We start from the raw sequence: 25,216 nt of genomic DNA, 5'->3' as shown, positions 1-25,216 counted from the left end.
GGGATGTAGTTGACTAATTATGATATCATTCATTTACAAGGCAAATATAGAACAATCAACTTGGATGTAGAGCTCATAAGCACCAAACAGCCAAAAACAAAATGTGAAATGAATATTTAAATCAGAAAGAAATGCAGTGTCGTAGATTTGAGAAGTTCCAGTACAAATTTAATTGGACTGCAGTGAACCAGAAGCAAGAGCTGATAGCTGCTCCTGCTTTTACCCCATTTACCTCTGAAGACTTTGATTTGGAAATGACACCAAACCCATTTTAACAATCATCCACTTCCAAAACCAGTGGGGTCTGCTAAATAATATCCTTACTGACAAGGTTAAATAATAATCCCAATAGAAGCTAAAATTATGCTACTTCTTTGCATGTTGTACTTTACCACACAGTGGCAACATACTAAATAGTAAGATTTTGTAATACTCTGTGTGTAAAAGATTTGATCAGATTGTCTAGTTGCAATATGTTAAAAAGCTGCTATCCGCTTTTTGACATATTATCAACCATGTAACCATGTAACATGTATCAACCATGTATATGGTTGATACATGGCAACCATATTGAATTTTGAGTTGGAAAACGTCAACTCTCCTGTGGAAAGTATAATGAAATAACTTTTTTTAATCAGTCACAAGACCAAGTGGATAAAATCATTGTTTATATGTAAGAACAAGTCCAAGTCCTGTTGTACTTCTTAAAAATGTCTGTCAGTACAATGGTACTGACAAAACATGACCGTGTGAACACATAGTGAGTTCAATCTGGAGAGACTCAGACGGAGAAAAGAAGACAATTAGAAGAGTTTATTGACAAACAGGATTTAAAGTCTTTGGCGCCCGGGCCCCGGCTGGGGATAACGGTTATCGCAGCGTTAGCGATAGGCTTCAGATGAGCATTCCCGATGCTGTTAGGAACGTCATCCCCCCGGGGCCCGGCACTGTTGGTGGAGGTTGAAGGAGGGTGCGGGCCTCAGGACCGGCGAATGGAGGAGAAGGGGTGGTGGTGGGTTGAGCTCGGCTGGAGAATGAAGGACACCATGAATGAAGGTCCTTATCAGCTGGGACTTGGTCGATGATTGGACGTGACGTGGTCCAGCGTTGATAGGTCGACGATTGTGGGCAGGTCTCTTCAATTAACGGGTCCCGGTGGGGATAAAAGAGTCTTCCAGTTTGAATTTGCGCCTAGGCTTCATTTCATCAGCCTTACAGTGGGGATCATCTTTAGCCCGATGAGCTGCATTTGCTATTGTTGTTCTCCTTACATGCTTTGTTATATTTACTGTATGTAAATACTTATGCATAATTCATGCCTGCTGATGTTTAATAGCAATAGTGAAGATGTGGACATGCCCTTCTTGCTCTTCGATCTATCATGCAGTTTAGGTTTCTCATTTGTTGGGTTCCTATATGCCCATCAAGACAGTTTAATGCTATAGATTGCGTAGCTCTCTGCTGCCCTGATTAAACTCCTCATAATGCATTTCCTGAGCCCTGCCTCTCTCTCATTATTTGTTGGTGGGTTTGTAAATTCCCCAGAGGGCAGAAAGTTTAATATCTGCTCTCCCAGAGTTGGCATGCAGCGAGTGATGAGGTCACAGCCAAGATGACAAATTTCAGTGGAGCAAACTCTGGATTCACGTCTGAGCTTCATGAGCTGGCTGACTGAATTGAAATATAATCCAGCACACAGTGGTGAAGCACATTGAATCCACTAAAACAACAAAATACGAAATGGACAAGAAAAACCTGATGAAAACATTCCCCCTGCATGAGAAATAAAATAAATGAGCGCAAACACCTGATACCATGGCACTCTCTCACATCACATTATTTGACTTATCCAACCCTTACAGCTGTTAAGAACTAGAACAAAGCTCCAGTTTTCCCTGGTTATCTTATTTCAAAAGGCACCTGTTTGTCACTGGAGGGGAAAAGGGGGATCGCAGATGTGTCTTTCTTCCACGGCTTTCAAAGTTTTTATTCATACCAAATGAACAGTGAGGCCAGATGTACAACAGCTGCAAGCATCTGTGGTCCTAAGCAAGCTCAGTCTCTTAAAATTAAGCATTATTTTGGAAGCAGATTCTGGTATTTTATTTAAAAATGTTCACATCACGGAAAAGCTGTAAGAAAAACTGTACATACTGGAACAAACAGTGACATGTAAAGATTGGGTCAATACTTTTCACATGTCTGCCTTGTTTGTCTAGAACTGTAGAGTAAGTGTAAAATAGAGAACATATATTTTAAGAAAAGAAAATCTTGCCTGAAAACTTAACGGCCAGCAGGAAGAGAGTTTGTTTAATGATCTGTTTTATTTGAGCAATCCTAGTTACTACTCTAGTTGTTAGGTAAAGTTTAACATTTTGCACACACAGTGTTGCATTTGTTTTAGTGTATTTGTTAGGTCATCCTCAACCTATCATTGAGTCTAAGCTTAAACACTTGTACCATTTTACAACTTAGCAAAGGCAAGTCTCAAGTTTGTCACTTAGTACATATTTTGTCTTTCTAGGCTAATGTTTTTGTTTATGGTACAAATATTTGCACATACACAGGAACTATTTCAAATAGTGTCTTTATGCACCAACTTTGCTGATAGACAGCTGGCAGTTAGTTGGAGACTGCAAAATTGTCCAAAGACTGATAATGGCCCCAACTTTAGACACTCCTGAATAAAATCTGAAAAGATAAAAGTTGCAATAAAACCTAAAGTTTTGTTGCAACCTACGGTCATGACTTTGGAGGAGCAGCTCTTGTCTTTTGTACTTTTGTCTTTTTGGGGGGAAATTTCATACATAGTAACAATCTGACTAATAAAATCTTAGTGTGTGCATGTGCACAGGAAGTTGTCCACATTATGGTGTTAATAAAAATGTGTCTGAGTTTTCAGGAGTTTTGTTGTCTATTTCTATTGAACAACACTTTTTTTTTATTTTGCTAGTCAAAAGAAACCTGACGATGGGCCGGGCCCCTGTGACGTCAGGCTGCAGTGGTTTAAGTTCTGCAAGAATGTTGTTGTGTTTGATCATCTCATTTATGCTGTCTCACAAATCTGCAGCCACATTTAAGAGCCTGAGAAAACTTTTTTTTTTCAAGAAAGATCACAGGTGCAGATGACTGTGATCATCTTGCACAGTTGTCTCATCCAAAAGTAAGAAACAGCAATTTGAAAATAAAACTGTGCTACAGTATTTTTAATTTAGTTAACGCGAATTAAAAATAAATCTAAAAAGACAACTTGTTCTCCACTCAAACATTGCTTTTGGGATTTCTTTCAATGAATTGCTGAACATTAATTTCCAGCACTTCCCCATCCTAAATGTCCCTCCTGTACACATGGGTAATTTGTTGACAAAACTGAAAGAGAGGGACGGTGGGGTTTAAAGAGGTCACATTAACAATTGACCGATTTGAGCGAAAGGGAACGAGGAAGAGTAGGAGGGGGAGAAGAACAGGGGATTAACAAACGAGAAGTGACAGAGCTGCAGGGAACTGGTGGGCAGTTTAGCAGCACACAGAGGGGACAGAGCAGAGGCCACTGGCCTTTTCCACCCTTTCTCTCACTCTGCCCTCTTCCCTCTCATTTCTCGAGCACACTCACTAATGCTAAGTCACTTTGTGTTTCATTTATTGCCAAGCACCCCTATGTTTTCCTCACTTAATATATTTCGCTGTTTGACAGCTTCTCTCCTCCTCATTTGGTTTAGTAAACCAATACTTAGGCGTTTCCATTTTTTCCAACTAAACTGTCAATCATTTTTTCCTTTGTTTGCTCATTGTTGCTGTTATCTTACAAATCCCTCTGATCTCATTCTGTGAAATTCCTGTTCTCTTCGTCTTATAATTTGTTCTCTGCCTTCCCAGTGTGAGTCCAGTGGATTGTCATGTGAGGTGCTGCTGTTCTGTTGACAAAACACAAAGCCTTTCACATCCAAGTCTGCACCTGGGATACTTGGCTGCTGCTCTCCACATGCCGGGGTGACTATATGTGTGTGAATTTCACTTGGAGAGACACAAACAGGCAGAGCACCAACATTGCTATATGCAAGAGAACCTCTTACAGAACAATTACCACTTAGAGAAACCACAGTATAAGAATATACAAGAGAAGGGAAAAAACAAACGTCCATTACGGCATCTGTGTGAAGGAAATAAGTTAATGCAACTTTTTCTATATTTTAGTGATCATGGGCTCCTTTACGTATGCCTTTTTTTGGCTGTAGTGGGGAGGTGAAGTGTATGTAAGAATTTTGTTTATCAGAAAATAGCCACATATTAAAACTAGGAATATAAAATTTCAAGTAGGCTTGGCTCCTGATCAATACAGTTTTAAATTATCTGTATTAAAGCTCATGAATTAACTCATCTCCCACCTGTTGATGTCCCGTCTGCAATTCTACCTCCAGAGTAATTGTAGTTTGCATGGCCAATATTTTTTAAAATAACCAGTTTTTGTGTGCATGCAAAATGGTATTACAGGCAATATGCATTATTCTGTTGTTTGATCAAGTTTTTAATTAATAATCTAAGGGTTTTTCAGTCGCCACAATGATGTTGACAAATAAAGTTATACTATACTGACTATTGAATCTTACTCTCTGTCTGTGTAATGTGACCTGGTCTAAATAAAACATTAGTCATTCAGGTTCAGTATTTAAAGCAAGACACAAAGATTATTAAGTAGGAAAACAACTTTGTGTGTAAGTTTTGTTCACACAACAATTAACAGCAACCGCAAGTTGTGACTCAGTCTACAATTTAAAAAATCAATTTCATGTTTCACCATCAGCAGGAGCAAGATGTAAGTTTATTGAAGACTGTGTCTTTGTGTGTGAAGTCTGGTACTTTTAAAACTATGTATATGTACAATATGTTTAAGTGTAAGGTAACGTTTTAATTAAACCAACATCAGCATGTGATTATGATTACTGTAATGCTAAAAAAAAGTTAGTTTATCTTTAATTATTAAGAAGTGTATAAACAAATTTTAACATTTTAGTTTTGATGCAAATAAAAACAGAACAATATTTTTTTCTAACATTGACCATCATTTTAACTTGATTTATTATCTTTTGAGAAGTGTCCGTGTTATTTTCTTTACAAAACAAGATTGATGAATGAATAAAAAAAAAAAGAAGTTTAAATCAAAAACTGCCAGTGGTATGAATAATGGTAGGATTACTTTTATATCTTTGAAAATAAGACTTTCTTGAAGAAACTTCTGTTCGTACAAAATATTGCAGAATCTATAGTGGTTTTGGTATATCGGTTAAATGGGGTACAATAATAAAACTATCGTTTAACTGGTTCTTAAAGTTTACAGAGAAAAACAATCAGCAGGTAAAAATTAAAGTTGGAAGTGGCTGCAGAAAAAACAATCAGTTCTTCTCCAACACTAACATCTTATTTGTAGAGACCATTAAAAGCATTTCCAATCTCCTATGAATGTGCTTGGTTTGGACTATAGAGATTACCTTTAAAAATGGTGACGCATGTTTTCTAGAAGCCTTTCCAACCTGTCCGCAGGAGACCGGTTAAAGATACACTGAAAACTTTGACCAGACAGTTTCATCTTAAGCTGGAAAACACAGTTTAGCAACACATAAAAATAAAACATAAACCGACCCTTCTGTGGTGGTCTGATGTTGGTCTCAAAGACTTGTATCAATGTCTATAATTGCTTTAAGTTGGCTAAGTTTCCCAGCACCTCAATAATTGTTTCAAGCCCTTTGACTGAAATGGCCTTTCATATGCCAGTGTGAGTTCTCAGGTCTACCCTAAAGACTATTTTTCCTGGCTTGATGGCAGGATTTGGAGGCCACTGTCAACACGCAATTAAAAAGCATCCCCCTCAAACCTACAAACCCGTTAGCCTTTTCTTTCCCACAGATGTAGCTTTGTGCTAAAAAGAAATGGAAAAAAAGACACTTAAATAGACAGAGGAGGTAGAAGTGAGGGGAGAGGTATTGTGTGTGAGGAAGCATGATGAAGAGACAAGATCTGAAGTAAGATAGACAGACAGACAGAGGAGAGCTGAAACAGAGGGAACATATTCATTAGTTATCATGGCCATGTCAAACAAGACCAACCAGAAAAACCCTTTCACCGAGCTCCGTGTAAACACCGCCTGCCCCAAGATTCCACTTAAGACTTACTTATTTGACCACACTGACATTCACCTCCCTCCCTCACCCTGCTGAAGTAGGAGTTAATCTTCCAGGTGTTTGACAGGATGCTCTGCACAGCAAAAGAAACATGAAAGGTGAAAAGCGCTCTTTATTTTCTCTCCGCCTTTTACTTCCTCTCTTAACTTTTGTGTTTCTGTCCACAGCTAAGTACGTTCAGTTCCTGCTCTTAACTCCACGTCCTTCTTCCTGTCAGTGCAGAGATGAGCCAAGCCATCCCACATACAGAGGAATGCGATAATGAACCCCGATTTCTGCATGCAGGATGCTGGGAAGCCAAGGTCGCCAGTGTAGATGTTTTGGCTGTGCACAAGTGTTTGGCCTTCAAGTTTGTGACAAAGGAATTCCTCACACAGTTTGCTCATTTTAATTGCTTAGTTTGACTATTGCACATTATCACCCAAATAGAATAATTGTTAAATTGCGTCCCTGCTCTGGTTTTGTTAGCTCACCTCAAGTAGCAAAAAGTGAAGCCAGGAAGAAAAGGACATGAATTAACTTACTGTATTGTTTCCAGTGATTTTGTATTTTTTAAATTAAAAAAAATGTAATAGTACATTATAATTTTTTCTAGAACACTGAATATAATTTTTAATAAAGAATTAAGATTTAAAAAGTAAATATTAAGATGAGATTTTGTATCATAGATTTTGTAGAGCTCTGCAGGACTGTAACCGGTTTCAGAGTCAATTTCTGTAAATCTTTTCAACCATTCAATAATAGTCAACTTGAAATCTACCAGACATTATATTCCGTTACTCCTACTGAAAATCCTATGAAAATAAGAATTTACTATATTTGAAAGTAGCGTTACACCACCTCTATTAACTACGTAGTTCCATAACCTGTTAGGATAAACTGTCCATGAAAGAAGACAGAAATAGTTTTCATGCTCAGACAGAAGTGAGGTTAATTTTGCAGAAACAGAATAAAAAAAGATGGATGTTGTTTCATTCAGCTCGTCTATAGTCCACCGCAGGAACATTATCAACAGCTTTTCAAGCATTCCTTCATTATGTCACACTGATGAATGATGCGGTAATGATCCTGCACGCTTTTTGGGCTTTACAGCTGTCATGTAGCTGCTTTATGCTTCAACCAGAGGGGCGTGTGTCTGAGTTTATGTGTGAGACCTCCTTTTCATGGGCCTGAATGACAGATACACAAGGATGCCGGAACTCTGAGTGAATTCCAGAGGGCCATCAGTGTTCCCTTTGAAATAACAGGAACGATGAAGCGGTCCTTGAAGGAGGTGTGAGAGCAAAGCAAGAGAGAGAAAGAGGACCAGCTGGTCTCCTCCTGAAAAGCTCCTTTTCTCCCATTCGCTGCCATCTGTGAGCTCCTACTCATCACAAAACAGCCCACATCAATTCACAGACAGCGGGGATCCGGCTGGATCTGTGGGTTGTGGGTGTGTACTGTTACTAAGTGTGATGCTTGTGGTTTAAATCCATCTCCTAAACTTTGCCCTAATTTTACCAAGCAGTATAGTCTAAAACTGAAAGCTTTAGTAAAACATGTGACTATAAATGTCAATAAAATATATTTTAACCACCTAATAAAAGGTCAATAATAAAAGTGTTGTTTTCAGATTAGAAAATTAAAAATTTTCTAATCTGAAAATTTGATCAAAAAATTCGTATTAATTCAACTGAAAAACAAGTAAATGTGTGAGAGAATGTACATAAAAAGATGGACAAGCCTGATTGCAGTGTGCACACCTTTAACCACGCAAACCATATAGTGAATAACCCGTTAATTCAATTTCAGCCCCCAGTCTGAATGATGGCTCAGAAGCAGTTTCTAGACTTTTCGCTTCTTAGGTGTAAAACTCGCTGTGTTTAAAGCATAACTAACTCAATGTAGTTAATTGGTACTTTTTTAGTAACTTAATTCCACTTAGTGAATTAAGTTACTAAAAAAAAGTTTCAATAATATTTTAATTTCTTGAATAAGTCAGTAATTTAAGAGTTTATGTGAGGTAAACTGGACAAATACAACAAAGTTGAGATGTAAGAAACTCATACACCTCTAACAAAGACCTGAACTACCTGAGTTGAAAGGTGGTTTAGCCAAGTGTTACTTTGTGTTGTTCACATTGCTATTATTTTTATTTTTGTTATATTTTTTCATATGAATTATTTGAGATGTATATCCCATTAACAGTTACAAATGTTTTTAAAAGATGGATCTTTATGTCAGACTTTATGTCTCAAAAACCTGGTATTTCTGCAGGGCTGGGGAGACGTTTTATATCCAATATACTGTTAGAGCTGAGAATGGCTGTATTAAGAAGACATTTACTTTGAAGTTTGAAAGCTATTGTTTATTCAGTGCCGTTATTTCAAACTGCTGCTACAAAGCCATAAGAATCTCTAAAGATCCACTTTAGGACTCTACAGCATCTGTTCTTGTGTTCTGTCAGACAAATGTGTGTGTCACATAAGAATGCTTTATATAAAAAACATACACAGAAACACAGCAGGCACAGGGTCTGTGCAGCATCAGTGTTTTACACAGACACTATTCTTCTCTGCCAGCTATGATCTACAGCTTCTACACTATGCACCTTTTGCTAAAATTGAATATATACTGTACTTATACATACATATATATAGCGCTGAGCCAAGGTTGTATGCAGGGTTACATATAATCTGATTTGGGACCCTCCTTCCTAGTAAGAACTTCACCACCACTAACAGCATTCAAGACAGATTTGGTGATATCTAAGGTGACCGATTATAATTGGCTGACCTTAAATGTAATCACTAATAATAATGATTTGCTACGATGTATTTGTGACCAAACCAAGCACAAATTCAAGGAAAAAAGTTAACTTATAGCTATGCTAATATGCTTAACAATGGTGAACATTCTTTGTACTTTTATAAGATAAATCACTTTATTTTTATCTGAAAAAGTGGCAAATAAACAGATTAAATAAGGCCTCAAGGAAACAAAGAAAAAGCTGCCGATGGGAAATATATCTTCAAGTGTAGGATTTTACACAAAAAACAGGCACTATTTAGCATTCAGAAATATTCGCAGACAAACTGATGAATTAGTTACACCAATTTGAAAATAAGTTTTTATGATAACTGACAAGCCTAAAGAAAAAAAAAGATAAGTGAGTGTAGCATTTCTCAGTAAGAAATATTTAGAAGCTCAATAATCTGCACACAAGTTTAACTTTGTTCAACAGGAATGCACATGCAAAGCTTCATTACAGTGACAGGGATAGATTAGATTATTCACATGGGTCACACTAACCTAACTAACAAAGTTAGGCTACAAATGTTGGTTGTTGGTTCTGGTTTTACACTGAAACAAAAATGGCTACTTTGACAATAGTGAAATATAGAATCAAAGATTCATAAAATAACAGAAGATATACTTGCATATTAAGGGACATAACTTTAGATAATTAGTGACAGGAGAAATACAAAAAAAAACTAATATAATGAAGTGTTTCACACAAAAAAGTTAAAACTGTATTCACAATAGGAAAATTGAAAAAATAAGGCAGGACTTAGGAACAGTCAGTCAATTGTCAGTACAGATATCACTGACATCTTTGAAAATCTCCCCAGGCAGGTTACCTGACGTGGATGAATTTGCCATTAGATGGTGACTGTGGGACAGTTGAGAGTGAAACACTTCTTTATTGTCACACAGAGGACTTTAACAACACCTTTAACAAGACAGACAATGGCTGACAGACAATCTTCAGGAAAACAACAAAACTTTGCTCCAATTACAAGTTGATCCCACTCAGCCACCTTGAGGGAAGCTGCTCAGGGTACTCTAGGGCAGTGGTTCTCAAATGGGGGTACGAGTACCCCTGGGGGTACGTGGAGGTACTGCAGGGGGTACGTGAAGCTTTTCAAAATATCTTTAAAAAATCAGTAGGCTCCTCATAATAACTCTTGGGAAAAATTATTTTGTAAAAAGTTCGATAAAATATAAATGTGTGTTCATACACTGAATTTTATATTCAGTATTTACAGGGTATTTATAGCACTGTACCTCTTTTTTATTCCAAAAATGTTTTGCCCGTGTCAGGGGGTACTTGACTAAAATTATATTTTTAAGGGGGTACATCACTGAAAAAAGTTTGAGAACCACTGCTCTAGGGTGTCGGAAAGGAGCTTCTGACTGAATGTTCAACACCAGCTTCAGAAAGAGCAGGGTGGCTCTTCCTTGTTACTGATTAGGTGGATATGATAGGTCTCATTTTAAACAGGATTGGACAGAATCCATGCTAAAAGTGCACATATGCTCTAAAAGCAAAAATAATATACATCCCCCTAAAAAAATTCAACTTTATAAAACCATGCGCAACATGGTTTCATTGGAAGAGACTTAAAAGAAATATCTGCTGATGACAGTAAATGTCTAAGCAAAATTCAGGTGTGTATTAAACACAAAAGGGGAAATGTCCCTAACAATCGACAAAGGCTATAAAACATTTTTGAACAATTTGGAATTTTTTGTTTTACAGTGAAAAAATATGTACAGCTGGAAAACAATGAAGACAGTTGCCAATCTGTCTTGAATGGCATCCCAGCAAGTTCACACCAAGTTCAAACCTTGGAATGCTCAAAGATATTCCAAAAATTTCATCGGCTAAACTAAGATTCTATACAGACCTTAGCTGGCATGCTACATGTTAGGCTTCACATTTGTCTAGTTAGTAAAAGACTAAATTAAGGGTCAAGACAGAACAGTTTAGGGATTAGTAAGAAAGCATCTGTAGCAATATCTTTTGAGCACATGAGAAAATATTTAGATGCTTAGCCACCATCTTCTACACCTTTGGCAAAAAACAAATTTAGCAGATAGTCACATTTTCCTTCTGGCCTCAACACTTGTGTTGTTTAGTCAATCATAAAGTCCTATTTATAACAATGTAGGGTGATCTGAGAGGCAGTTAAAGTTCCAACCTGGTCAAATAATACAAATCATCCTGCAAATCTGAAATTAAAATATTACTGGCATGTTCTTAAAGTATGCACAAGTGAATGACAGTAAAGTTCAATAATCTATTGAATTGTAATGTTGTAAAAATGATGAACAAAATATCCTGCCACAACATTAGGAAACCAAAAATATGTTACTAGTTTAGTTTGACAACATCTAGTTAAGAAACAATGCAAAATCACAAAGCAAAAATACCATTGATTTTTTAAACTGTTTAAACTTTGACAACACATAACAGCAACGTCACTCAGCAATCTTGGCAACATATCTTACAAGTGCTGTAGCAAGAAACCCCATGATAAATTAAGAAAGTCTAAGATCTACTGTCTCCCGCTGAGGACAAAACATAAAAAATAAAGTCTCTGTGTTGGTTAGTGTCTTGCTGTGTACCACAGGAACAGAGAGAGAATGTGTGTAGAGAAGGAACGCTGATGGTGTTAACATTACAGCTGCTATGTGTTTATTTCTAAAAGTTCTGGTCTGTGGTGTCTCAGTCATCTGCAATGACTCAAGCAATTACTTTCCATTCAGTGTGCATGGTTGCACGAGTTCAGATGTGTTCGAGTGTAGGTGGTTATTAAAGGGATATTGCCATATTTCCAGCATTAGCGTTGATAATGTGAAGAATGTGGATATTATAGTGTATTCATGTGTTGGAGAGTGACTATGTTAGTTCATGTGTGTTTAAAGCTGAATGCGTTTCACTGTCTCCTATGCCTGATTAGCCTCCCATTAACTTAGTCACATATCACCCATCAGTGGCTCCAGGCCTTCTCTTAACTATCTCACTGGCCAAACATGCTGCCAGCTGAAACCCTGCACACAGTAAGCAGGCACACTCAACATCCATTCCCATCTGGACACCCATTAGGTACCTATCATAGCGTATGATGATCGTCTCTATTGCAAAGCCATTTGGTTAAAAGAGTAACTCTTGATATGCACAAATGACCCTGAATAACAGGGTGAATCTATTTATTTTTCTGACGTGACAGTTCAGGACAGATTTAGAAAAAAGTGTAACAGAAATGTATGGCCAAATGCCTCACATATAATGACAAACTGTTGAAGCATTCTGCATGTTAAGACTTGTACAATGAAATTATTTTTAAATGTTGTGGAAGTTGAGACAATTCAACAGAGACACATACAGTACATTTTGCTCTACAAGACAAAATAAATTGAAAATGTAGAAAAAAGCAGACAATTACATGATCACTTACATGATGTAAAGAAAAAAGCATTTGCAACTTGCTCAGAGGAACAGGAAACTGCTTTTTTTAAGGGCATAAGTGACAAAATGGTTTAAAGATTGAACAAGCAGTTTTGAGAATTTCAATTTTGTTCTAAGAAATGCAAAAAGCTAAAGCTGCAATGAGCAGGTGAGAGACAGCTGGAGGTTGAGTTAAAAATGTGTGTTTTTTGTTTTTTATTTTACAAAAGGCCTTGTCAATTTTGATAGATCTTTTTCTGTATAAAAGACAGACAGACGGACAGACATCTATTCAGATGCCAAGAGAAGAAGGAGGGGCAAAGCGAGGGAGCATGACTGCATGGAAAACTCTAAGCCCTTTAGTCCCTCTGTGCTACAGTTGTGACAGCCAGCTATGCTGTGCTCCTCCTCACCTGTTCTCTGTCCATCACTTAATTGTGTTTACCATGATGTGCAGCCTGCACTATCAGGACTTGAGCTCACAATTATCAAGACATCTATATGATTAATGTGAAAAATGCTTCAGAATACTAATATAAATATAAACTAAAATTCCCTCAACTAAAAAAAAAAAATCAACTACTACTTTTAATATTTACCTGCAAAATTAACAATAAATAGTCAAACTTCATAACTACATCACCCTGCATTGATTTAAGGTCATCTATTAAATACTTGTCAGTGTGCCTTTATGAATGTTTTGTGTGGTGTAATTTAATATTATGTTTTCATGATTATGGAAGTTATATCAGGTGAATAGGAGGTGTGGGACATTGAAAAAAGGTTAATATGTTGGTAAATGGCACATAAAAATAATTATTACTCAAAAATATATTTATAAATACCACTCTATCTTTCTAGCTCAAACAGCACTCAAATTAGCTTTGAATTATTATTATTATTATTGTTAAATAGACAAGAACTGATCAACTGGGCAGAATGTTTCCAATTTTTCCTTGCTCAGATTTTATCTAATTTTCTTTTGGGATTAACAAAGTATTTTGGAACTGAACTGATCTGTGATTGCCAGACAAAGATGGTGGAAACCATTTTTTCTCACTCTTTGTTAAATGTAACAAAACAGATTCAAATCCCCTACTTCTATCAAATAACCTGTGGGACATTTTAAAATTTTAACATATTTTGGGATACTAAGCAGTCAGAAAGTTCACTTATACTTCAGACTGGTACACATAAAGAAAAAAATCTTCTCACTCTCTACCCCTCTCCATCTCGCATACACACACTCCACACACACACAGTATGTCTTTCTATGCACGCACACACACACAATTTCCTCTCCAGCTGCGTCTTAAGAAGTCAGTGCCAGACTGGTAATCTGACTGGGCTAGAAGTTACCCGATCTGGATCCATTACAGCATACAATACCCCTCAGTCTCAAACTCTCCACACTTCCACTAACTGAACATTTTAGAGGTCATCTGAATAGAACCATCTCTTCAATGTTTATACAGCCATTCTATGGGAAACATGCTGCATTAGGCCCATGTAAACAAGTTAATGCTTTCTCCTTCGGATGTCATACTCAACTTCTACCGAATTGCCCTCTACACCCTGTTTTGGTAATTTCATCCAGCGGCTGACTACTGAATGTGATAAGGAAAGAGCTAAGGTGTGAGTTTACTGTAGTGTACTTTATACACATTTCCTATAACTGACATAATCACTTTACCTCTCAGCCCTAAAGCCTGTACATTAGTGGTTCTAATATATATCAGTTTCCATCAAGTGAACGAATGCATCCTGGCAAAAAAAACAAAAAAACCTTTTAGACTGCCGAATACCGAGGAACCAGCAAAAGTTGCAGCTCTAGGGCACAGTGCCTCTTAAAAAATGTATAAAAATAAAATTCTTGATCAAAAATATTGCAGTTTACTTTCTACAAGGACAATTCTTTTTTTCCCTGCATGCTGCAAAAGACGAAGATGAAAATCTTTGAATCATGAACACAATTACAGCAAATTGATCTTTCTGAAAATTCTCAGAAAACAATGAAACACCTTTACAGAAATTACAAGTTCAGCAACATAATTAGAATTGCACAAAACAAAAGAAACTAATGAGAGTTTTATTCCTTTAGAACTGAGTATTTTCCCTGCGATGTGCAACAGCCTTATTAGAGAGCAGTGACAAAAGCAAAGCAACTGGCAGGGGCTTTGACTGTGAAAACTGATACAGTAGTGCTTATTCCCACCAAGGACAATGAAATGTAAGCTATCGCACTCCCTCGTCACTTCCCAGAACTCACATTGAGGACTACAGCCGGGTGTAGGTGGAAGGTCAAAAAATATGTGCATGTGTGATTCCGAAAGTGAATGAAGTCAGTGTGCTTCCAGTCTCCTTGTAAACTAATGGCTACAAGGTCTTTTATTTGTTTGGTCCAGAGACAATGACAAAAATGCCAAAGAGCAAACTGTGCTCATCTGAAAGGCACAACGGAGGAGCTGTCAGCAGCTTGTCTTCAACTGCAAAACAACAAGCTGACTCTATAATTCAGTTCATAAGGAATCTGTGAGTTGTTTTACAGTGGGAGTGTGGGCAGACAGTTAAAACAAACAAGTGAAAATAAAACACCTGCTTTAGCTATGTCAGCTTTTTCTTTCTTACTGTCCCTCTTTCTTTTTCTCTCTTTCTTACAAATATTGGCCTGTTCAGTCGGAGCAGAGCGTGTTGTCAGAACAATCCATCATCTGTGTGTCAACCACTGAATGATCCCGTTTCCAGACCAGTCAATCATCTACTGAACGTGTCAACAAATGCACAGGGCTGTTGCAAGTGTAAACAAAATGGTTTTAAATCAAATTGAGACGAGTGACCTGATTCAGCTTTCATAACAAAGCAACCTCTCAGGTCACAAATATGATAATGTTTTAATGTCAAGTCAGAACCTTTTAATGTTCCAATCTAAATCTAGAGAGGACTAAATTTGGTTCTTGTGGGTAAAATTCAACAAGCCACTGTTATGCCTCTGAGATGCCAAGCAAGGATGTCACAGCCTCTTGGTAGTTGACTTAAATATTCTTGGCTTGAGGGTGTGATGTGGCGGCAGCACATGGGCGTAGCTGGCTGGTGAGTTTAAGCCAAAACACACCTGATCTGCAGTGTTTCAGAGAGTACTACACGCTATTTAGCCTTTAAGACACATTGAACAGAAGAGTGTTCTTGTAGATTTCACATCCTAATTTTTTTGCTGAGAAGATAACTGTACATTTTAAAGACTTCAAGAAAACACTGTCATCTTTCATAGCACCTCACTACACTTCATTAATAACCAAATAGGAACCTTAATCAGCACCTGAAATGGCAAAGATGTGCCAGTAACAGGGAAAAAGGGAGAGTGCAATTTCCATGTTTGGGACAGGTAACAGTCCTGCACAGTGCGCAGTTGGTAGAGCTGTTGCCTTGCAGCAAGAAGGTCCTGGGTTCGATTCCCAGCCCGGGGTCTTTCTGCATGGAGTTTGCATGTTCTCCCTGTGCATGCATGGGTTCTCTCTCGGTACTCCTGCTTCCTAACACAGTCCAAAAACATAACTGTTATGTAAATTATCTCCAAATTATCCCTAGGTGTGTGGGGGGGTGTGCGGGCGTGTGCATGGTTGTGTGTCTCTGGCGACCTGTCCAGGGTGTACCCCGCTTCTCGCCCGGAACGTTAGCTTAATAGACACCACCTCCCGACCCCACTAGGGACAATGGTGTTAGAAGATGGGTAGATGGAAGGATGGGACAGGTAAGACAAATTAAGACCAATGACGAGCCTAACTTTACAAACGCTGTATCCAAACCAAGTGGACACACCTCATCTTACACTGATAGTGTAGAAGATTGCTATGACTCTTAAAGGGTCTTAAGGATTATCAATAATGACCTTAATAAGTGGCACATATTAAGGTAAAGTATTATTAACACACAAAAGTGAAATGCACAAGTTTTGCTTGAAAAACATCATGAAGTAATTCTGTGGCTGTGTTGGTGGTCTGATAATACAGAGTTATTGCTATTTTTATCTAAAGCTTTTTAAGACAAAAGCACTGGTGTATTCATCATCCACAAAGTATTGTAAGGCTTTCTAATTGGTATAAACTAGATTTGGGTAAAAACCCTGAGAAAGCAGGAAATATTGTGGTGTTAGCAGAATTCAGAAGAAACAGAACCAAAGTCCGATGAAATTTTGAATAGTATTTTTAAACATCCGGAGTGTTCTGCTCAAATCTGCACAAATCAAGGACCAATCCTTTTCATTCCTTAAAAGGTTCTGGGGTAAGATTATACATGGAAAATTCAAAACCGTGTCAAGTATTTTTTATTGAATAAGAACTGGGAAATAGAAATGCAATAATTAATTTAATGTATGTATTTTTTCCCACTAAATATAAATTTTAATGTGAAATTTAGCATATGCTTTATTCCCTGGCAGCTCTTCAGAGACAGAATGACCACTGGTCACATTCAAACCCTCTTTACGTTTGTGTGCTAGTTTTGAAATTGCCATTGAGTTCTTAATAACTGCTGTAGCATCTCAAAAAGCTCTGGGCAAAAGGTTTTGACTACAGATGAAAACCCAGAAGTGACATTTGCAGAAAAGACAGACATGCGAGACGGATGGCAGAAGCACACAACAATCTCAGCACCTATGAGTAAAGGTTATGAGCCTTTGCTGACTTAAAATAATTGCTAGTGTTCAAAATAAATCTCTTTAAATAGAATAGCAGTGAATAAACATAATCAAAGAGACAAAGAAATCTTTGATTTTTTTTTTACAGTAAAAGCTAAAATTATTCATAACCTGACAGATTTAAATTTAACTTGTTTTCATGTAAGAAGTTCATTTCTGAAATGAAACAGGCATTTATAAAAACAAATAAAAAGTATAATAAAATTATGTAAAAAATATTAAATTTTGTTCCAGAATTTTTTTTTTTTTTTCACATTGTAATTGTGATTTTTCAAAGTGTTTGATATCCTGAAATGTTTCTGGCAATTAAACCAATCAAAACATCCTAAGAATTGCAGTCCAGCTTTTTACATGTTTCCACTGTTATTTACTGATTACTTTTGGGCATGAGCGGCCCCTCTTCGGGGCGGGGAGGTCTCACAATAATCTATAAAAATTCTCAATCACATCTAGGCTATTACTTTCTTTCACAAGAAAAATGTTAGTGAAATTAAAAAGCAATTTAAAACTAATTAAGGCTTATTCTTAAGTTTTTATTAAACAAGCATAACATATTCGACAAGCTTATAAAATTATATAACAAGCTTAAAAGGTTGTAAAAGCAAAAGTACAACTTTTCCTAAATGTGTAATAATACAATAAATCAAACATAAAACTGACACATTCGTTTTACAACACCTCAAATATCGCACTGTTGATACCAAACATGGAAGTAACCAATGCAGCTGATGCTAGTAAACATAACAACTGTTGATGTGTGGTGGGACATTTGTGTGCCTGTTTTGAAGATTGTCTGTTTTCTTTTTTTTTTTTTTCTTTATTCTGGAATTAAAGAACAGGTGCACCAAAAGCCTGAAATAAGTTTTTTAATTTATTTTCTTAAAACTGTCACAAATATATGTTTACTGTATATACATTTGCTATTGGGTATCTATTTGTGAAAAAGATACCCAGCCTACTTTTATTTAAAAAGACAAAAATGCATAGCTATAACATATGGTACGAAATGCTGAAAAACGAATTCTGCCAAGATATTTTCTGAAGAACTGGCACTGATAAGTTGATCCACTGGGTGCAGACATGAATGAAAAAACTATCAAATATTTTGTGTCTCAGATAACCTCTACAAAAACTACCGCAACTTTAAGATGTTTGATAAAACTCACTATGATCCCAGATTATTTGCAGAAAACAGACACTGCATACCAAAGTGTGCTTATCAAAGTCACAACTCAAAGAAAAATCTTAGTTCACACATTCAAGAAAAAACACGCAACAGCTTCAAAGAGCCCATCTAATGAGCTGCAGCAGACTGACATCACTGCAAAGCCAAGGTAGAAACAGCCGAAGTGTTGAGGGCAGCAGTGAGTGGAGAAAGTTCACTGTAACTTACCGTTGGCCTGTTGTTGGAGGGAAAACAGTCCAAGCAATAACAGAGGACTCCGGCTCCAGAGACAGAGAGAGAGGCAGCCCCTCGGCTTTTCTCCCTGCTCTGGCATGGTACAAGTCTCCCTCCTGTGCTCCTCACTTTTCCTCTGCGCTCCGTTGTTCAGCTCTTTCCACACGCCAGGCTCTGACGCTCACAACCACTGGCTCCCCCTCTGAGTGAGTGTGTGTAGTATGTGTCAGAGAGGGAGGGAGAGCAGGACATAGGGGGAGTATCAGGCATGCAAGCCACTGTGTGAGTGTGTGGGTCCGTCACAACGTGAAAAAGAGCACACCACACAAAACACACCAGCATCGGCAGCAGCCGTTGGTGCCGATTGTCCTCCAACCAGGTCTGACAGTAGCAGTGAGGCCAGCTGAGAGACAGGGAGAGAGAGGGAAAAAGGAGGGGGAGTTAACTTTACTCTGCTTGTGGGGAGGGCTGACCAACTCACAAACACACACACGCACATGCCTGCAGATATTCACTCACACAGAGATGGAAAGAAAACGGGGGAGGGAGAAGACATAAGCAAGATGGGGTTTAGAAAAAGTTAGGAGTATGGAGGATACTCAAGACACAAACTAGTATCTGAAAGATTCTGAGTCTAACTGCAGATTTTGCTCGAAATAACTTCTGCCTGTACTGTGTGAGTTAAAAAAATGATACAACAATTGATTACACAAAGCATTTGAGCAGTGGCAAGCTGAATACTGACTTTGTCAGGAGGCTTGTAACCTACACTACTGGTCATGTTATACTTTTGTTGTTTCAGTCTTTGTATATCCAACTTGATTATTTAGATATACAGTATATATACTGTATATATTTAAACTAATCCGAATCTTTGGAAAAGAAACATAGTTATGTATGTCTACTAGATGTAAGGACACATGCAGAATGTTGCTACTTTTGGTTTATCTACAATATTTCATAAGTGTCAAGCACAAGTAGGTATCAGAACAACTGTCAATGGAAACATGTTGAGACAGAAAGTCAAATGCAATTCAATTAATTAAAAAAAAAACATTATTATTCTCAGAGGGAAATTGAATGTTGCAGTAACTCTTAGTATCTATTTTTCTGCGCACTCGTTATAAACGTCCATCGCTGTGGTTGGATCTCACGTAGAAGTTTGTACTACATCAGATCTGAAAAACCTCTGAATGAAGATACTGTTGTTGTGTCACAATCTTGTGAAGGACCTGCTCTTTGATTAAATGAAGGACTAAATGGAGCATTCACTTCACAAGACAATCCAGTTCCCAGACCAAGGTAAGCCTTCTTTATCACTTTGTTGAGCTTTTTCAAGTCACTGACTCTAATGCTGCTGCTTTAGGAGACAGAAAGGCTTGCACTCTCTGCAACAGACTTATAGAAGATCTGCAACATCTTCTGCTAACCTTGAACAGCCTAAGCTTCCTCAAGAAGTACAGTTCGCCCAGCCACTTCTTGTATACAACTTCACTGTTGTGTCTTCACTCCAGTCTGTTGTCCAGGTCAGTGTTTCTCAACCTTGGCCCTCAAGGCATACTGCCCTGCATGTATTAGGCGTTTCTTTGCTTTACCCGGGCTAATTTCAGTTGATAGCTGCATTTGCTGAACTATAATAATCTGAATCAGGAATATTAAAGCAGTGAAATATCTAAAACATGCAGGGCAGTGAATGCACCTTGAGGGTCAGGGTTGGGAAACACTAATATAGGTGACCACCAAGATACGTCTATTCCTCCACAGCATCCACATATTCTCCAATGGTAGAACTTGTGTTTCACATATTTCTGTTTCTCATGAAATCCACAACTGATTCCTTTGTTTTATTCTCTTTAAGATGAGATGATTGTTCCAATACAGTTCCACAAAGCAGTCTACCAACTCTCCGGACTTGGCTTCTGTTCCACCTCTGATACATAGGATAGCTGCAGCATTTCTAGTATTAGTTCTAGTATTGTCTAAAACTGCAGACTAATAATTTAACTGAATATAGAATTGAAGGGGTACTGAGAGTAGCATCCCATGTGGTGCTGACCACCAGACACATAATCAATCTCACAAACCACAATCTGTTTATTGAGTAGTCATTAAGGATAAAAGCTGCCATAAAATTGTGAAGGCCTCTACCTGTGTCTTCTGAAATAAGAACATATAACAGAAACAAATTTGTGATTTCTTTCCATCACTACTGCCATAATTCATCATAATAGTAATATATAATGTCACATCTGTGCTGAACATGCTCTAAAAAAGAGCAGGTAGGTTTTTCCGACTGGAAAAACCAGTCGGAAAAACCTACTGGTGTTGCTTGTTGTGTCTGCAACACCTCACTAGGAAGGCGTCCACAGGCAGTGAAGGAACTTGTCCACAAAAACAGATACTACAATGGGTTGTAGATTCAATAAGTTTGAATTCTTTGTTTATTCTTCAGTCCTATATTTTACACGCAGTGCTTGAAAAACAAATTCCAACTTCATTGAATACGTACATAAAGAGAATACAGCAGAACAATTTCTGGCTATAATCTCTACATTCTCGTCTACGTGTTGAGTTTAAGATGATGACCTTTAGCTGTAATTAGAGAACAGGTAATTTCAGACATAGGCAAAATGATATTTAAATCAAACTGCACTAAAGGTTGTTTGACTGATAACTCTCCAGGCTCTCCTCCCATAATCAGTCAGAATCATGTCTCATTATTTTTTAAAGGGAGCAAAGTTTTATTTTTGGAAATATAACATTTTGTATCTAGAAATAGATACTTTATAAAACCATGTTGAGAACACCTCTTCGTACAGTGGTGAGCTGTTCAGGTGGCTGGCAGAGACACTTTAAAGGCGCTGTTAGAGATTACATCATACAGACCTGAGGCTTTTATACTAATAAATAAATGGGCTGAGACACTCTAATAGACCATTTCCTTTCCAGAGATATCCTCTTGCCTTTAAGGCATTTACTGCTGACAAAACTCCATGTGTATGTGTGTGTATGTTTCTGCTTTGAACAATTTCCTTTGAGCATGAAAAAAATGCATCACAGATTTGAACCATCACTATATAAGAAACTGATTCAATATTTTTAAAGTTTTGGTAAATGAAACAGATATGTGCTTACAGTTTATTTTCTTTGTTCGTTTTCATTAGCAAAGAAAAAGAATAGGGATAAGACTAATTATCTCTCCTTGGAGAAAGAAATTAAAATTACTTTATCAATAGAGAGCAGTTCCCAACCTTTCGTATACAAGATTAAAAGTTTAAGCAAAACAGATCAGATTCCTGTTCCCATTTTCAATGAAATTCTAGTCATAATTTGCACATAGAGTAAGAAGTACAAAATGAGTTTCAAAAAAAGACAATTTTCAGTCCATTTAGGCAGTTTTAAAATAAAATTGATAGAGACAATTTTAAAAAAATGAGTTATGATTTGATTTGAAAATACAAATGATCTTTTAAATCCATAAATTTTCTGTTGGATTCAAAACTATTCCTATCGAGGACATGCAATATGTTGGCTTTTTATTTAATGTACTAGATCCCTTAAAAAGAAAACAACAAAATCTGAATTGGTTAAAATTATTATCAACAGGTCAGACCTCAAAGAAACATGATTGCTGAATTTCTATTGTTGACATAACTTTCAAACTACAAAGACAGTGAGTATGTCATCGGATAATTTTTATCTATTTTGGAGCAGATAAATCTCATAGATTATTAGATGTCAGGTCTATATACAGTAGGCAGAGCCCACACAATATTTCTTAGAATAAAAGGTCCAAATCAGAATTGGCATGTCAGAAAGACAGGAAAAAAATATTTACTGGCTACTATGCTGATAGTAATATTACCACATCAAAATACCAGATTGGAAATTTTGATAGAGATTTTATTTCACATCAACATAAAAATAAAAATTCCCTCTACTCTTCTTAATAATCTATTTCACTCATTATTGCATATTTTTCAGTTTTTGTAAAGCAAAAAATTTGCCTGCCCTCTCTCCCCCTTACTTCTGTCTTTCTTTGCTACACTCCTCCCCTCACTCCCCTTCTCTGGTGAACCAGAATGTCATTTCAAGCATGTCTAACTGCGGGAAGCCTTTTAAAAACTGTGACAGCATTTGCCCCCAATAGCTGCGAAACTGTGTATGTGAGTGTGGATGTTTGTGTGTGTCATGGGGCATCAGTCTTCAATACCTTTAAGTAACAGTTTTTGAAGGGGTCACTTCTTGATCTACATATGATATCTTGTCTTCAAGCAAATCAGCACAGACATGCATCACACACACAAACCCACCCCCAGCGCGCGCACGCACACACGCCTGCTTCTCTTCACAGGAGTCACCCTCATGCTGGGTGCATGATAAATGGCTCACACTGGCACAAGCAAAAGATGAGCAGTAAAACTAAAGAAAAAAAACAGAGGCAAACAAAAGGACAGTGACAAGAAAACTATAAAGAAAGGTGGATGTATACGCTCATTTAATACAATGATTTCTGATGAACAAGTGATAAAATGATGCATGGCAACCTTTAGGGCAGATGTGAGAGTTCAGAGAATAGACGAGAAGAGGATGAAAAGCAGTAACATTATTTGAAAAACTTCCACTTTAAGCCACAAATGAAGTTGCCTACATCTGAGTCTTCAGCAGGAATGTTTCTCTGTCTCATAGGTTACCAGCATTCAAACTGCTTTTGCTCATTTGGATGAAAAACAACAGCTAATTCCTGAGGTCAGTACTTTACCTGATGTGCAATTCTGAATTATTTTTGACATGCTGACACAACACAACATAATAATAATATCTTTCACTGGGGCTAAAATTTATACTTCTTGTCTTTTTAGAAGGTGAATCTGAGGGACATTTGTCTTTATTCTCTTGAGTTTAGATATTATATTATAAAAGCATGACACATTGCTAGTTGGCAGTTTGTCAATGGGGACAACCTTTGTGGTGAGAGAGACAACTCTTTTCTGGTGATGCTGGAAAACCCAACACCTTTGTTACATCAGAAAAGGTTGCTAAATGCATTGAAGCCTCCTTCAGATTAATGATATGTTTTATGCTTGTGGCACAAAAGAAAATGTGGGAAATTAATGTTCCAACAAAAATATCTATTCCTTCTGTCTTTATAAAGAAACATGCAACATTCCACCTCTTTGTGAAGAACGACAAGCATCCTATGTGATTTAAAATGAATGAAAGCCCAATCTATAATCTTCAATTAAACTGCTTAAGTCACATTAAACCATGTCAAATGCATAGTCAGCTAATTTATACCATCTCAACTTACTTTTCACTGTTCCCTTAAAGAAACCATTATCCTTTTATTTGATGTGAGCTGACAAGGAGACAGAGGATTAGGTCAGCCTTTGAGAAACACCTCTGTGGCACAGCAGCACATCTGCTAATCCCCATCTATTCACTTCAGTTTATCTTTAAACTAACAAGCAGTTTAACATAATCTACTTTAAACCTGTCTGTTCACTCCCATTCAATTCTGCATTTACATAGCAATCCTTTCTGCCTGAATGCTTTGTTGAACAAGAGAGACACTGTGTGTGGGAGTTGAGCTGGTTTCCTCCTTTTCTATGGACCATTTCTGCTCTGAAATTCTCCACCTGGAGAAAATCCACACTGCAATGAGGAAAATTGTTTTTGTTTGGTTGCTCAGTACTTCACGTTAGTAGATAAAGACATTTAGCCTACAGATGTTTAAAGTAATAATTATAAAATAGTCTTAGAGCATGACTATTCCACAAAGTAAATAATTGTGAGGAGGGGAAGAAAAATAAAGAGTAAGAAAGGGTCAGAGGTGTTTAACATTGTCGTCAGTATTTGGTCTGGTGCCTGGGGTCCACTAAAGCATTTTGTAACCTATCACAACACCTAAAACGGCTTAGTTCCCAGAGTGGGAAGAAAGGCGTGATGATGGAGCAGTGACAGTTTCACCTCTGACCTCCTGTGGTATGGTTTCTTTATGTATGCATTGCTCAAAGAGAATTTCTGCTATTTGTGCTAAAGTAGGGGGAGAAGGGAGTTAGCTTCACAGCAGAATCAGTTTGGGAACATTGGTCCTGGATGCTGACTGCTTAGTTAGAAACTCAAAAGTCCAATCTTTTTAAAATCAGGGAAAGTGCCTTACTAAAAGCAACCATCTCAAAACACTTAGGAAATGCACAGACCTCCATAATAATGAGCCCGAGTGACCAATGGTGGCATATGTTTCCAAACTGGTCCTTGAGACGTTTCATTCAGTGATAATGCAACACAAATCTGGCACAAACTTCCAGAAAATGCAAAACAGCCAAGCCAGTGAGTTACTTAAGAAAAAGGCTAAAAACTCACCTGTTTATAGTTGCCTTTGATTTAAAAACAGTTGGAACAATGTTTTTAATCAATGATTGATATATTTGGTGTGTATTTGATTATGATTGATGATTTTGATTATGATATTTAACAAATGAGATGTTTGTTGGTTGTTTCATGGTTGCTTGCTGTATTGTGTTTTGGTCAATCATGTAAAACACTTTGAACTGCCTTAAGGCAACAATTATTTCTGAAATATGAAATACAACTAAACTTGACTCAGCAAGAAGCATCCAACAAATACCTTTCAAAAAGGGGGATTATGCCCTCTCCCTCATAATGCCACCCGTGGCAACTGCCCATATGGCCCATATCAAAAATCGCCATTACTGTTGGAATTGATTATT

At 37.3% G+C, this 25,216-nt stretch overlaps 1 protein-coding gene across 4 annotated transcripts in view; it reads right to left on the bottom strand.

Moving 5' to 3' along the window:
• Window positions 1-25,216, bottom strand: part of bmpr1b (bone morphogenetic protein receptor type 1B) — an 80,254-nt gene that overhangs the window by 20,428 nt on the left and 34,610 nt on the right. For 3 of the 4 annotated variants that reach the window (XM_023344138.1, XM_023344139.1, XM_005794955.3), the window contains one exon: window positions 18,477-18,885. In XM_023344138.1, the coding sequence (XP_023199906.1) occupies window positions 18,477-18,582 (106 nt within the window). In that variant the 5' untranslated portion in view covers window positions 18,583-18,885. Of the gene's footprint in view, window positions 1-18,476; window positions 18,886-22,695; window positions 22,713-25,216 lie in introns of those variants that run through there. The other variant, XM_023344140.1, reaches the window with a different exon arrangement.

The sequence above is a fragment of the Xiphophorus maculatus genome, chromosome 12 (genome assembly GCF_002775205.1).
Source record: "Xiphophorus maculatus strain JP 163 A chromosome 12, X_maculatus-5.0-male, whole genome shotgun sequence".
NCBI classification, from domain to species: Eukaryota; Metazoa; Chordata; class Actinopteri; order Cyprinodontiformes; family Poeciliidae; genus Xiphophorus; species Xiphophorus maculatus.
This window is presented reverse-complemented; position numbering and strand designations above follow the sequence as displayed.